Source organism: Blennius ocellaris (genome assembly GCF_963422515.1).
Source record: "Blennius ocellaris genome assembly, contig: SCAFFOLD_280, whole genome shotgun sequence".
In the NCBI taxonomy this organism is placed as follows: Eukaryota; Metazoa; Chordata; class Actinopteri; order Blenniiformes; family Blenniidae; genus Blennius; species Blennius ocellaris.
The window spans coordinates 21,653-35,814 of NW_027662158.1; the positions used below are offsets into that span (position 1 = coordinate 21,653).

The 14,162-nt window shown below is 55.5% G+C and overlaps 2 protein-coding genes across 2 annotated transcripts; one reads left to right on the forward strand and one right to left on the reverse strand.

Annotated features, from left to right (window-relative positions):
* The first annotated feature begins 367 nt into the window (after window positions 1–367).
* On the forward strand, window positions 368–7,091 carry ddx55 (DEAD (Asp-Glu-Ala-Asp) box polypeptide 55). Its single transcript, XM_080521639.1, is given in 15 exon segments — window positions 368–618; window positions 725–775; window positions 1,224–1,310; window positions 1,672–1,757; window positions 2,761–2,823; window positions 2,903–3,052; window positions 3,230–3,419; window positions 3,598–3,680; window positions 4,481–4,612; window positions 4,689–4,781; window positions 4,862–4,976; window positions 5,065–5,091; window positions 5,093–5,234; window positions 6,347–6,639; window positions 6,709–7,091. Coding segments are annotated over 15 exon segments (1,746 nt in total). The 5' UTR covers window positions 368–519; the 3' UTR covers window positions 6,844–7,091.
* Window positions 6,843–13,219, reverse strand: eif2b1 (eukaryotic translation initiation factor 2B, subunit 1 alpha; the record flags this gene model as incomplete). Its single annotated transcript, XM_080521641.1, is given in 12 exon segments — window positions 6,843–7,030; window positions 8,081–8,206; window positions 8,286–8,290; window positions 8,293–8,332; window positions 8,335–8,365; window positions 8,467–8,535; window positions 9,210–9,322; window positions 9,890–10,006; window positions 10,585–10,721; window positions 11,991–12,092; window positions 12,186–12,362; window positions 13,120–13,219. Coding segments are annotated over 12 exon segments (1,173 nt in total). The 3' UTR covers window positions 6,843–6,874.
* Between the last annotated feature and the right edge of the window lie 943 nt (window positions 13,220–14,162).

Sequence of the window (14,162 nt, forward strand, 5' to 3'; positions counted from 1 at the left end):
CATTGAGGAGTTTAATTTTCAATAAATACGACGAGATGTTTTTAACATAATGTGATTTTGTACCAATATGTGGTTACAATTTAAAAATACAGTTACAACTTAAGATAAAATGGAGTGTGTGTGTTTAAAGTCATCGATGGGTTAAAATCTGTAGAGATGTTTCGCCAAATGTTAAATATGTTGGCACTAATTAAAAAAAATATATATATTTAAAATAAATATACTTTGGGTATCTAATTTTATTAAGATAAACAAACCAATTTAATACAAAACTAATTTTAACATTGAAAATGAGCCGAACGGTGAAGCGGAACCTTCGACGCGCGAGCGCTTTCGTTCCCACCCGGCGTGTAAACATCGACGGACAGAGGCGAGGGTTCACGCGTGGCGGCAGAAGCGAAGCGACGCTAAGCTAACCGGGAGCTGGGACCGGTCACACTGTGCTGAAAACCTCCGGTAAGGCTCCGGTAAGGTTCTGGTAAGGTTCCGGTAAGGTTCCGGTAAGGCTCGACGGACACCATGACGGACGGCACGTGGGACAGTTTACCTGTGAAGCTGCACGAGAGCGTTTTGTCGACGCTGTCCGAGCTGCAGTTCAGCCACATGACACCTGTACAGGTGAGACACACACACACACACACACACACACACACACACACACACACACACACACACACACACACACACACACACACACACACTCACGTGTCCGTCGTCCCGCCAGGCCGCCTGCATCCCGCTGTTCATCGGGAACAAGGACGTCGCTGCTGAAGCGGTGAGTCGATCCTCGGTTCACTCGAACGTCACGTGATCAGCTCGCGACTCAACGACCAGTTAAACTACGACCAAACGTCCACGTCTTCTCTTCAAAGGCCAAACTGCTTTGATCTACTGTTGTTTTCTTCTCCGTCGTTTTTCCAGTTGAAGATTTGAGGCTAAAAAAAATCAAAGTTGTTGTTCAAACCGCTGATGACGTATGAAGGAAACCAGCTTGAGTCCATTTATTGCCGAGGAGCTTTTATTGTGAAGAGAAATACGTGCAACGAGCAGAGCTTCTATTGTTCCAGACACGTTTAATCTTGAGTTTTAAAGTTTTACTATGTCGAAGTCTTTGTTTACTGTTGAATTTTAATTTTAAAATAAAAAAGAACATGTACTAAACGATTGTGTTCCTGTCGCCATGGCAACACTCAACTGAATCTATCATCCCTTCTGGGTTTCAGGTAACAGGAAGTGGGAAAACGTTGGCGTTTGTGATTCCGCTCATCGAGCTTCTGCTGAAGCGAGACGAGAAGCTGAAGAAGATGCAGGTCGTTTATTTTACTTTACTGTTTATTTACTGTATTTATTCACTTGTTCAGGACTTCTTTTACTGTAATGTGAGGTTTTTTTATTAACTTTCACTTTTATCTTCCAATCGTTGGAAATTTAAACCAGTTTTTCTACTTTTTTTAATCAATGTCTGTGATTTTTACTGATTTATAGTCGTTTGTTTCTATTTCTAGTTTTTGTTGTTTTTCCATCCTGAACTCTGTTTATTTCAGGAGTTTGTTGATGTTTGACATTTATTGATTAACAGATGTTGTGATCTAAAAATGATTGATATCCTATAATTCTCCTGGTTCTCCTGGTTCTCCTGGTTCTCCCCTGGTTCTCCCCTGGTCCCTCCAGGTGGGGGCCCTCATCATCACCCCCACCAGAGAACTCGCCCTCAGTGAGGTGATGCAACGGTTCCTCGACAAGTTTCCAGAGTTGACGTGAGTCATTTACCCACTGAGTCATTTACCCACTGAGTCACTGAGTCATTTACCCACTGAGTCATTTACTGACTGAGTCATTTACCCACTGAGTCACTGACTGAGTCAATTACCAACTGAGTCATTTACTGACTGAGTCATTTACTAACCGAGTCATTTACTAACCGAGTCATTTACCCACTGAGTCATTTACTAACCGAGTCATTTACCCACTGAGTCACTGAGTCATTTACTAACCGAGTCATTTACTAACCAAGTCATTTACCCACTGAGTCATTTACCCACTGAGTCACTGAGTCATTTACCCACTGAGTCATTTACTGACTGAGTCATTTACCCACTGAGTCACTGACTGAGTCAATTACCAACTGAGTCATTTACTGACTGAGTCATTTACTAACCGAGTCATTTACCCACTGAGTCACTGAGTCATTTACTAACCGAGTCATTTACCCACTGAGTCACTGAGTCATTTACTAACCGAGTCATTTACTAACCAAGTCATTTACCCACTGAGTCATTTACCCACTGAGTCACTGAGTCATTTACCCACTGAGTCACTGAGTCATTTACCCACTGAGTCACTTACCCACTGAGTCACTGACTGAGTCATTTACCCACTGAGTCATTTACTGACTGAGTCATTTACCCACTGAGTCACTGACTGAGTCAATTACCAACTGAGTCATTTACTGACTGAGTCATTTACTAACCGAGTCATTTACTAACCGAGTCATTTACCCACTGAGTCACTGAGTCATTTACTAACCGAGTCATTTACTAACCAAGTCATTTACCCACTGAGTCATTTACCGACTGAGTCATTTACCCACTGAGTCACTGAGTCATTTACCCACTGAGTCACTGACCCACTGAGTCATTTACCCACTGAGTCACTGAGTCATTTACCCACTGAGTCACTGAGTCGTTTCCTCACTATGAAGTCATGAATGAAGTGTCTCTAGTTTTATTTTGAAATCCTGCTCACGTTGTTGTTTTCCAGGCAGATTTTGTTGATCGGAGGCAGCAACCCCATGGAGGACGTGGAGAAGCTGAAGGCTGGAGGGTAGGTACTGGTCCAGGTCCCGGTCCAGGTACCGGTTCCAGTGGGACAGGAAGTGGGACTGACAGTGTCCTGGTCTCAGGGCCAACATCCTCATCGCCACCCCGGGACGCCTGGAGGACTTGTTCAGGAGGAAGGCTGACGGTCTGGACCTGGCCGGGGCGGTCCGGAGTCTGGAGGTCCTGGTTCTGGACGAGGCCGACCGCCTGCTGGACATGGGCTTTGAGGCCAGGTGAGGGGGGGGAGGGGTGAGGGGGGGGGGGGGGGGGGGGGGAAGGGGGGGCACTGCCCATGTCGTATCTTAAAGGTGTTTTGTAGTTTGTGTAGGAAAAGTCTCGTAGTTTGACTATAAAGACACGTGGGACGTCAGACCACTAACCCCCCCCTGTCCCCCCCGCCCCCCCCCCAGCCTGAACTCCATCCTGGCCCTGCTCCCCAAGCAGCGCCGCACCGGCCTGTTCTCCGCCACACAGACTCAAGACCTGGACAAGCTGGTGAGAGCCGGACTGAGGAACCCGGTCCGGATCACCGTGAAGGAGAAAGACCTGGTCCCCTCTGCCGTCCAGAAGACCCCCACCCGTCTGTCCAACTACTACACTGTGAGACATGTCCTCCTGAGACCTGGGACGTCTGGGACGTCTGCAGCCTCTTAAAGCCTCTTCCTCCTCTTTATCCTCCTGCTCCTCCTCTTCCTCCTCCTCTTTATCCTCCTCCTCCTCCTCCTCTTCCTCTTCCTCCTCCTCCTCACCCCCCCCCCCCCTCCCCCTCCCCCTCCAGGTGTGCAGGTCAGAGGAGAAGTTCAACCACCTGGTAGCGTTCCTCAGACAACACAAACATGAGAAGCTGCTGGTGTTTTTCAGGTATTTGACCTTCAGGGTCTGACTGACTCCTTCTGACTCCTCCTGACTCCTCCTCACCTCCTTTTGACTCCTCCTCACCTCCTCCTGACTCCTCCTCACCTCCTCCTGACTCCTCCTCACCTCCTCCTGACTCCTCCTCACCTCCTCCTGACTCCTCCTCTCCTCCTCCTGACTCCTCCTGACTCCTCCTCACCTCCTTCTGACTCCTCCTCACCTCCTTCTGACTCCTCCTCACTCCTCCTGACTCCTCCTCACCTCCTTCTGACTCCTCCTCACCTCCTTCTGACTCCTCCTCACCTCCTTCTGACTCCTCCTCACCTCCTCCTGACTCCTCCTCACCTCCTTCTGACTCCTCCTCACCTCCTCCTCTCCTCCTCACTCCTCCTGACTCCTCCTCCCTGACTCCTCCTCACCTCCTTCTGACTCCTCCTCACCTCCTCCTGACTCCTCCTCACCTCCTCCTGACTCCTCCTCACCTCCTTCTGACTCCTCCTCACCTCCTCCTCACCTCCTTCTGACTCCTCCTCACCTCCTTCTGACTCCTCCTCACCTCCTTTTGACTCCTCCTCACCTCCTTCTGACTCCTCCTCACCTCCTTCTGACTCCTCCTCCCTGTCTCCTCCTCCTGACGCCTCCTCCTCCCTGACTCCTCCTCCTGACTCCTCACCTCCTCCTCCCTGACTCCTCCTCCTGACAACTCCTCCTCCTGACTCCTCACCTCCTCCTCCCTGACTCCTCCTGACACCTCCTCCTCCCTGACTCCTACTCCTCCTCCTGACTCCTCACCTCCTCCTCCTCAGCACCTGTGCGGGGGTGGAGTACTTTGGCCGTGCCCTGGAGGTGCTGGTGAGGAAAGTGAGCGTCCTCTGTATCCACGGGAAGATGAAACACAAACGGAACAACGTGTTCGCCGAGTTCAGGAGTCTGACGAGGTGCGAGGTCACATGGTCACCAGGGAGAGTGTGTGTGTGTGTGTGTGTGTGTGTGACGGTGTGCTGTGTGTGTCAGTGGGATCCTGGTGTGTACAGATGTGATGGCCAGAGGCGTCGACATCCCAGACGTCCACTGGGTGGTGCAGTTCGACCCGCCCAGCAGCGCCAGGTGAGCGAAACGAGCGCCCAGCAGCTCCGCTTAGTTTCAGTGGTTAGTGAGAAGGAAGTTAATCGTCTTGTGCGTCGCAGCGCCTTCGTCCATCGCTGCGGCCGGACGGCGCGGATCGGTAACCACGGCAACGCGCTGGTCTTCCTGCTGCCGATGGAGGAGTCCTACGTCAACTTCCTGTCCATCAACCAGAAGGTGAACTTGATTTTAGAGCTTCAAAACGGACTGTGCTACTGGAGCTACTAGCGGTTTGGTCGTTAGCATTAGCCTGTGGCGGTTTCAGTGTCCGCTGCAGCCGATGGCGCCGGTTGAAGGACGTGGTGGACGTCCTGCCCAAGGTCCAGGCCTTGTCTCTGGCCGACCGCGCCGCCTTCGTCCGCAGCATGAGGGCCTTCGTCTCCTACGTCCAGGCCTACGCCAAGCACGAGTGCAGCCTCATCTTCAGGGTCAAAGGTCAGGAGACGTCCCACACAACACATCTTTACATTTCCAGGTGTTTCCAGGTGTGGAGGAGGAGGTGGAGAGGAGGTGGTGGTGTAGAGGAAGAGGTGGTGTGGAGGAGGTGGTGGTGTAGAGGAAGAGGTGTGGAGGAGGAGGTGTAGAGGAGGTGGTGGTGTAGAGAAGGTGTAGAGGAGGTGGTGGTGGTGTGTAGAGGAGGTGTGGAGGAGAAGGTGTAGAGGAGGAGGTGGTGGTGTAGAGGAGGAGGTGGTGGTGTAGAGGAGGTGGTGGTGTAGAGGAGGTGTGGAGAAGGTGTAGAGGAGGAGGTGGTGTAGAGGAGGTGGTGGTATAGAGGAGGTGTAGAGGTGTGGAGGAGGAGGTGGTGGTGTAGAGGTGTAGAGGAGGTGGTGGTATAGAGGAGGTGGTGTAGAGGAGGAGGTGGTGGTGTAGAGGAGGTGGTGTAGAGGTGTAGAGGAGGTGGTGTAGAGGAGGTGGTGTAGAGGTGTAGAGGAGGTGGTGGTGTAGAGGTGTAGAGGAGGTGGTGGTATAGAGGAGGTGTAGAGGTGTAGAGGAGGTGGTGTAGAGGAGGTGGTGTAGAGGTGTAGAAGAGGTGGTGTAGAGGTGTAGAGGAGGTGGTGTAGAGGAGGTGGTGTAGAGGTGTAGAGGAGGTGGTGTAGAGGTGTAGAGGAGGTGGTGGTATAGAGGAGGAGGTGTAGAGGTGTAGAGGAGGTGGTGTAGAGGAGGTGGTGGTGTAGAGGTGTGGAGGAGGAGGTGGTGTAGAGGAGGAGGTGTAGAGGTGTAGAGGAGGTGGTGTAGAGGTGGTGTAGAGGAGGTGGTGTAGAGGAGGTGGTGTAGAGGTGTAGAGGAGGTGGTGTAGAGGAGGTGGTGTAGAGGTGTAGTAGAGGAGGTGGTGTAGAGGTGTAGAGGAGGTGGTGGTGTAGAGGAGGAGGTGTTGACCCGGTTCCCCCCCCCCCCCCCCCCCCCCAGACCTGGACCTGGCCCGCGGCTTCGCGTTGCTCCGCCTCCCCAGGATGGAGGAGGTGTAGAGGTGGTGGTGTAGAGAAGGTAGAGGTGTAGAGGAGGTGTTGACCCGGTCCCCCACCCCCCCCCCCCCCCCCCCCCTCCAGACCTGGACCTGGCCTCCCTGGCCCGCGGCTTCGCGTTGCTCCGCCTCCCCAGGATGCCGGAGCTCCGGGGGAAGACGCTGCCGGACTTCGTCCCGGTGGACGTGGACACGGAGACGATCCGCTACAAGGACAAGAACCTCCAGAAGCAGAGGCAGAAGATGCTGAGGGAGCGGGCGCTGGCCCCGCCCCCCCCCAGGAGGAGGCGGGGCTTCGTGGGGACCGAGTCCTGGTCCAAGCAGAAGACCAGGAAGGAGCGGCGGCGGAAGACGGCGGCCAAGAGGAAACACCAGCAGGTGCGTTTGATTCGCTCGCCTCCGGTCCGACGCGGAGGACGAGTCCGACGTTCTGTCCTCTGCCCGCAGGACGACCCGGAGGACGAGGAGGACAAGGAGGAGCTGCTGAAGGACACGCGTCTCCTGAAGAAGTTAAAGAAAGGTCAGATCAGCGAGGACGACTTCGACAAACGAGTCGGCGCCGCGCCGGAGGACACTTCGTGAACCACTTTATTGTTTATTGTTGTTGTTGACGTTATAAATAAAGCTTGATGAGCTCGTCGCTCACGGCGGACGGCGTGAGGACGCCCAGGTCGGTGAACAGCAGCGTGATGAGGGACGGAGGGGTGTAGTCCGTCATGGGGTGCTCCTCCGACAGGTTGCTCACCGTCTTCAGGGTGTCGGCTTTGTACTGAAACACAGAAGGGTCACAATCAAGCCTGGAGTATAAACACCGTACAACTAATGACAAACCTCGTCTCTCTTTCTCTCTATTGTGTCTCGTCTTTTCTATTTGCTTCTTGTCACAAAAGACCAGAGCAACATGATGCAGGGGGCTAATGAGCGAGGGGGGATGTGGGTGGGGCTAGTCAGCGGGGCTAATAAGTGAGAGTTGTGGGCGGGGCTAATGAGTGAGGGAATGTGGGTGGGGGCTAATGAGTGAGGGGATGTGGGTGGGGCTAGTCAGCGGGGCTAATAAGTGAGAGTTGTGGGCGGGGCTAATGATCGAGGGGGGATGTGGGCGGGGCTAATGAGTGAGAGGAGATGTGGGTGGGGCTAATGAGCGAGGGGGATGTGGGAGGGGCTAATGAGTGAGAGGGGATGTGGGTGGGCTAGTCAGCGGGGCTAATAGGTGAGAGTTGTGGGCGGGGCTAATGAGCGAGGGGGGATGTGGGCGGGGCTAATCAACGAGGGGATGTGGGCGGGGCTAATGAGTGAGAGGGGATGTGGGTGGGGCTAATGAGTGAGGGGGATGTGGGAGGGGCTAATGAGTGAGAGGGAATGTGGGTGGGGCTAATGAGTGAGGGGGAGGTGGCTGGGGCTAATCAACGAGGGGGATGTGGGTGGGGCTAATGAGCGAGGGGGATGTGGGCGGGGCTAATGAGCGAGGGGGATGTGGGCGGGGCTAATGAGCAGGGATGTGGGTGGGGCTAATGAGCAGGGGATGTGGGCGGGGCTTCCTGGTCAGGTGAGCAGTTTGTACCGACTGTATTGATTCTCTCTCCATGTCCTCCTTGTGTCCCTCCGGGGCCCCCGTAGTGAAGACCCCCCTGCAGGAGGACATGTCCTCCTTGTGTCCCTCCGGGGCCCCCGTACTGAAGACCCCCTGCAGGAGGACATGTCCTCCTTGTGTCCCTCCGGGGCCCCCGTAGTGAAGACCCCCTGCAGGAGGACATGTCCTCCTTGTGGCCCCCCCGGGGCCCCCGTACTGAAGACCCCCTGCAGGAGGACATGTCCTCACCTTGAACTTGTCGGGGACGTCCTGCTGGTTCAGCGGGTAAAGACGCACGAACTTGAAGCTCTCCGCCACCACGTAGAACGGCTTGTTGTGCGCCTTGGAGCAGAGCGCCAGCTGGTACGTCCCGATCTGACGGGACAAACACCGACACCTTCAAAATAAAGGCGCCGAGGAGAACTGCTGTGTGTGTGTGGGGGCGGGGCTAAACCTTGTGATGATGCCGCCGCTCTCCACCACTCCCTCGGCGCCGACGATCAGATCACCAGGTCCACCTTCTCCAGGACGTACCTGAGGGGGGGGGGAGGGGGGGGGGGGGGGGGGGGGGGACAGGTGAGCGGGAGCGCCAGGGCGCCAACACGCCGGCCAATGAGAACAGAAGGAGGCGTCACCCGACGGCCGCGTCCAGAACCACCGTCACCGGAACCTGGAGCTTCGCCAACGCCGCCGCCATCTGACGTCTGGACACAAGAGAACGCCGAGTCAGCGCCTGGAGGAGGAACCTCCACCTCTCTCTACCTCCACCTCTCTCTCTCTCTCTCTCTCTCCCCCTCTCTACCTCTCTCTCTCTCTGTCTGTGTCTCTCTCTACCTCTCTGTCTGTCTGTCTCTCTCTCTCTCTACCTCTCTCTCTCTCCACCTCTGTCTCTCTCCACCTCTGTCTCTCTCTACCTCTGTCTCTCTCCACCTCTCTCTCTCTCTCTCTCTACCTCTCTGTCTGTCTGTCTCTCTCTCTCTCTACCTCTCTCTCTCTCCACCTCTGTCTCTCTCTACCTCTCTCTCTCTCCACCTCTCTGTCTCTCTCTCTCTCTCTACCTCTCTGTCTGTCTCCGTCTCTCTCTACCTCTCTGTCTGTCTCTCTCTCTCTCTCTGTGTGTGTCTCTCTACCTCCACCTCTCTGTCTCTCTCTCTCTACCTCTGTCTGTCTGTCTCTCTCTCCCTGTCTCTGTGTCTCTCTGTCTGTCTCTGTGTCTCTCTGTCTGTCTCGCCCTCCCCCTCTCTCTCTCCCCCCCCCCATCACTTCCTCTCTCTCTCTCCCTCCCTCTCTCTCCCTCCCCCCCCTCTCTCTGTGTCTCTCTCTCTCCCCCTCTCCCTCACTCCCTCTCTCTCCCCACCCCCCCTCTCTCCTCTCTCACCCGGCAGAGTCTGGCTGTGACTCCGTCACGTAGATGGAGAACCGTTTCTTCTCCGCCGCTGCTTTCTCCAGAACCCGGAGGACGACTCTGGAGGAGGAGTGGGTGAGGATTTTCTACGGGGGAGGAAGAGGAGAGAAACTGCTGATGATGATGATGATGAAGGGGTGAGGAGGAACCTCGGTTCTCCAGAACTTTTCTAGAACCTGGACGGCAGCCTCTGATTGGCCGGGGCGGCGCCAGAGGCTCCTTCACTGGTTCAGGAGCTGCAGACTGTCTGGAGCCGCCGTACCACCGGTGTTTAGGACTGACTGGTCCCCCTGTTAACTGGTGACCTTCTTCCTCCAGAACCAGGAGCCGTCCTGGAGGACGACCTTTGACCTCACTTCCATTAAAGAATCGTGGCGTTTGTCTTATTTTAGCGTGGGCTGCTGCTGGCAGGAGGCACCAGGTAACACGGGCACCAGTGGAACCGAAACACCGGCCAGTGAAGCTCATGGTAACGATCCACATTCTGTAATACTGCTGATTGATTTCTATTGGGGGCGAGCCACTGGGGGACGCTCTGACTCCGCCCACCACGAGTGCTGGAGGGGGAGGAGGAGCAGGGGTGGGGGGGGGGGGGGGGGTAGGAGGAGAAGGAGGTAGAGGAGGAGCAGGAGGGGGGGTAGGAGGAGACTCACAGCTCCGTCTTTGATGAAGGTGTGGCACAGTTTGGCCACCTTGGTTCTGGACATGGAGATCTTCTCCAGGAACATTTCTCCTCGCTCCTCCATCACCTTCTTACAGCGGGACAAGTCCTGCAGGGACAGACGGAGACAGACAGGGACAACGTATTTTACCTTTGATTAAACGCTTTGATCTCTGTCATTGAATTTGAGCTTTTCATTTCAGTTCGTTCCAGAAATTCAATGACTAAGACATTTTTTTCTTTTCATTCCGAGATCATTTCATTTTGTACTAAAAACTTTTAAATTCTACTCTCTCGTCACGTTTTTACATTTTTATTGATGTTTAATGGTTCTTGAATGGTTCCACGGTCAGATTGTATTGAAGTGTCTTCATTGTCAAGACGGAGGACGTCTTCTCTCTGGACGGACACAACTTGACCAATCAAGTGTCTTGAAGCTCCGCCTCCAGGAAGCTCCGCCTCCAGGACGCTACTGGCCGTCAGACCAGCAGGTGAGCTGCAGGTTAGCACTAGGTTAGCACCAGGTGAGCACCAGGTTAGCACCAGGTTAGCACTAGGTTAGCACTAGGTCAGCACCAGGTTAGCACCAGGTTAGCACTAGGTTAGCACTAGGTCAGCACCAGGTTAGCACCAGGTGAGCACCAGGTTAGCACCAGGTTAGCACCAGGTGAGCCGGGGGTTCCTCACCTGGTGCTCCAGAGACGTGAGGCTGATGAAGCGCAGGAAGAGCTCCCCCCCGGAGGACACGGCCACCGAGGAGTCCTCCCCCGTCAGGCAGTCGGTGGCCCAGGTGAGGCTCTCCCTCAGGCCCAGGATGGTCTCACCTGGGGGGACACTTCATGTTAGAGCTTCAGGGACAAACTGGTCCACTTCACTTTGATCTGGACAGTCACGAGACAAACACTTTTACTACCATCAAGAGACAAACATGAGACACATGAGACACGTACAAACAAATGCAAAACTGCTGTCACAGTGTCGGGGGACAGACGGTCCAGTGTCGGGGACAGACGGTCACCAGTGTCGGGGGGACAGACGGTCACCAGTGTTGGGGGGACAGACGGTCACCAGTGTCGGGACAGACAGTCCAGTGTCGGGGGACAGATGGTCTATTGTTGGAGGACAGGCGGTCACCAGTGTCGGGGACAGACGGTCACCAGTGTCGGGGGACAGACAGTCACCAGTGTCGGGGGTCAGATTGTCTATTGTTGGAGGACAGGCGGTCACCAGTGTCGGGGACAGACAGTCACCAGTGTCGGGGACAGATGGTCTATTGTTGGAGGACAGGCGGTCACCAGTGTCGGGGACAGACGGTCACCAGTGTCGGGGGGAGAGACGGTCACCAGTGTCGGGGACAGACGGTCACCAGTGTCGGGGGACAGACAGTCACCAGTGTCGGGGGTCAGATGGTCTATTGTTGGAGGACAGGCGGTCACCAGTGTCGGGGACAGACAGTCACCAGTGTCGGGGGACAGATGGTCTATTGTTGGAGGACAGGCGGTCACCAGTGTCGGGGACAGACAGTCACCAGTGTCGGGGGACAGATGGTCTATTGTTGGAGGACAGGCGGTCACCAGTGTCGGGGGACAGACGGTCACCAGTGTCGGGGGGAGAGAACGGTCACCAGTGTCGGGACAGACGGTCACCAGTGTCGGGGGACAGACAGTCACCAGTGTCGGGGGTCAGATGGTCTATTGTTGGAGGACAGGCGGTCACCAGTGTCGGGGACAGACAGTCACCAGTGTCGGGGGACAGATGGTCTATTGTTGGAGGACAGGCGGTCACCAGTGTCGGGGACAGACAGTCACCAGTGTCGGGGGACAGATGGTCTATTGTTGGAGGACAGGCGGTCACCAGTGTCGGGGGGACAGACGGTCACCAGTGTCGGGGACAGACAGTCCAGTGTCGGGGGACAGATGGTCTATTGTTGGAGGACAGGCGGTCACCAGTGTCGGGGGACAGACGGTCACCAGTGTCGGGGACAGACGGTCCAGTGTCTGGGCGCTGCCATCAGCAGTAACGGGGGACAGTACAGGAAGTGTCACCAGGAAACAGGGGGACCAGCTGACCCGTAACACCGGTGTAGCGCCCACCTTTGTCCCTCTTGAGGAACTCCAGCAGGGTCCGGATCGCGGCCACCGCCGAGGCCATGTCCGGGTCTTTCCTCATCTGGGCCCTGAAGTACTCCACCAGCTCTGCGCGACACACGAGACTCGTCGTTCATTTCACGTTAAAGCCCCGAAAAACTCCACAAACCTGCTGAACGCGCGACTCCTGCCTCCGCTCACCTTCCTCGTTCATCTGAAGCTGGAGCTCCGTGAGAAGCAGCCTGAAGCTGGAGCTCCGTGAGAAGCAGCCTGAAGCGGCGCTGAACGCTGTCAAACCGCCGCCGGAGTCCCGCTGCTGCTGCCGGAACCTTCCGAGCGTCGCCGGGGCTCGAACCAGAGGACAGACGCTGCAAAACACTGGAAAACAAAACGCTGGAATATTCGCAAGAGTCGCACCGCGTTACCTCATCCTGCGACCAGCGTGGGGACGAGACGCACAGTCATGACGTCAGACGTGCTGCGTTCACGCGCGCTCGGAAACCTAAACAATCGAACTGATGAGGAGGAGACACGTCAAAGTATAAATTCTGAACATCAGAAGGTTTAAAGTGGCTAAAATACACTTTAAAAAACTAAAACACCAGGGAACTAACTCGGGATTCTAAAGGGTCACAAAAAACACTTAGAGGAACTAAAAAAGACATTTAAAATGACTGAAATACGTCAACAACAAAACTTTAATTCAAATACACTGAAAATCAAGACCAGACACAAAATACGTATAAAACTATTTAAAATATATAAAATACGCCAGTACACAACTGATTATGACCCAGAGAAAGACTTAAAGGGATGATAGACATTAAAAAAAAAACTAACAACTGCAAACCAAACATAATAAAATACCGATTGAAGAAGTGATCGAATTATGTGAAATGATGAACCGAGTTAATCAGATGTTTAATTCTCTGAGAATAAAAGAGAAAATGGGGACTTTTCAGTTCGCGAACTGAAGAAGCTGGAGGAGGAGGAGGAGGAGGAGGAGGAGGAGGAGGGGGAGGAGGAGGTGCAAAGGAGGAGGAAAAAAACGGAGGTGCTCTGGAGCGTCTTTGTTCTCCGGTTCTCAGCGGGGAGGCTCCGTCCTCCTCCCCCTCCTCCTCCTCTTCCTCCTCACCCCCGCGCATGCGCAGTGGCCGCCCCGCTCCGCTCCGCTCGGCTCGGCTCATTGTGTCTGAAGCGCCGGCAGCCTTCGCCTCTTCCTCCACCGCGGTCATGTCGGGACGGTCGGTCCGAGCGGAGACCCGCAGCAGGGCCAAGGATGACATCAAGAGGGTCATGGCCGCGATCGAGAAGGTCCGGAAATGGTGAGCGGGGCGCCGGGCGCTTATCTAACCGGGGAGCGGGAGGCTCGCTGGGGGAGGAGAGAGAGAGAGAGAGAGAGAGAGAGAGAGAGAGAGAGAGAGAGGAGCGGGGGATGAGAGAGGAAGGAGGAAAGGCTCCGGGCGGCTCGGTGCGTCGGACCGGTTCCACACGCGGCGGCTCCGGGGCGAAGAGTGGCCGGTGGCCGGTAGCCCCCCCGGTAGCCCCCCGGTAGCCCCCGGGGCTCCGCTCCTCGCTGCTCCGCGGCGGAGGGTTGGACCAGGAGCCATTTCGATGCGGTCACATGAAGCCATTGCTAACCGCCGCCGAGGCTCCCGGCGCGGGCGGAGACTTCCCGGAGCCGCTCGGAACGACCGCCGCCGCGGCGCCCCCGGTCCCCCGCCCCCCCCCCCCCCGCCCGGTCCCCCCGGTTCCCCGCCGCCGGAGCCGCGTCGCCCCGCGCGGAGCTTTAAACTGGCCGCTTTCGAGTCGCCCTTCGCGGCCGAGCGCTGCCGGAGGCTGGGTGGGGGTTGGGCGGAGGAGGGGAGCGGAGCGTGGCGGGGCTCCGCGGGGCTCCGCGGGGCTCCGAGCGGCTCCGTGTTCTTTTTCTCCTCCGACTCCACCGAAACGCCGTTTTATTCGCGTTTCACGTGCTCATTTTCACACTTTCACCCGGGAAGGCGCGCCGCCGCCCGCTGGAACCACTTTCAGTCCTTTGTTTCCGCCGGTGCTCAAATCGACGTCCCCAACTCAAACTTGCTGTTTTTAACTGAAAACCCGATTTAAATCTCAAAGTTTTGCTCTTGTACTTAATAAAAAGCCTCAAAATCGCTGTTTGGACTAGTAAATGTTTCCAAT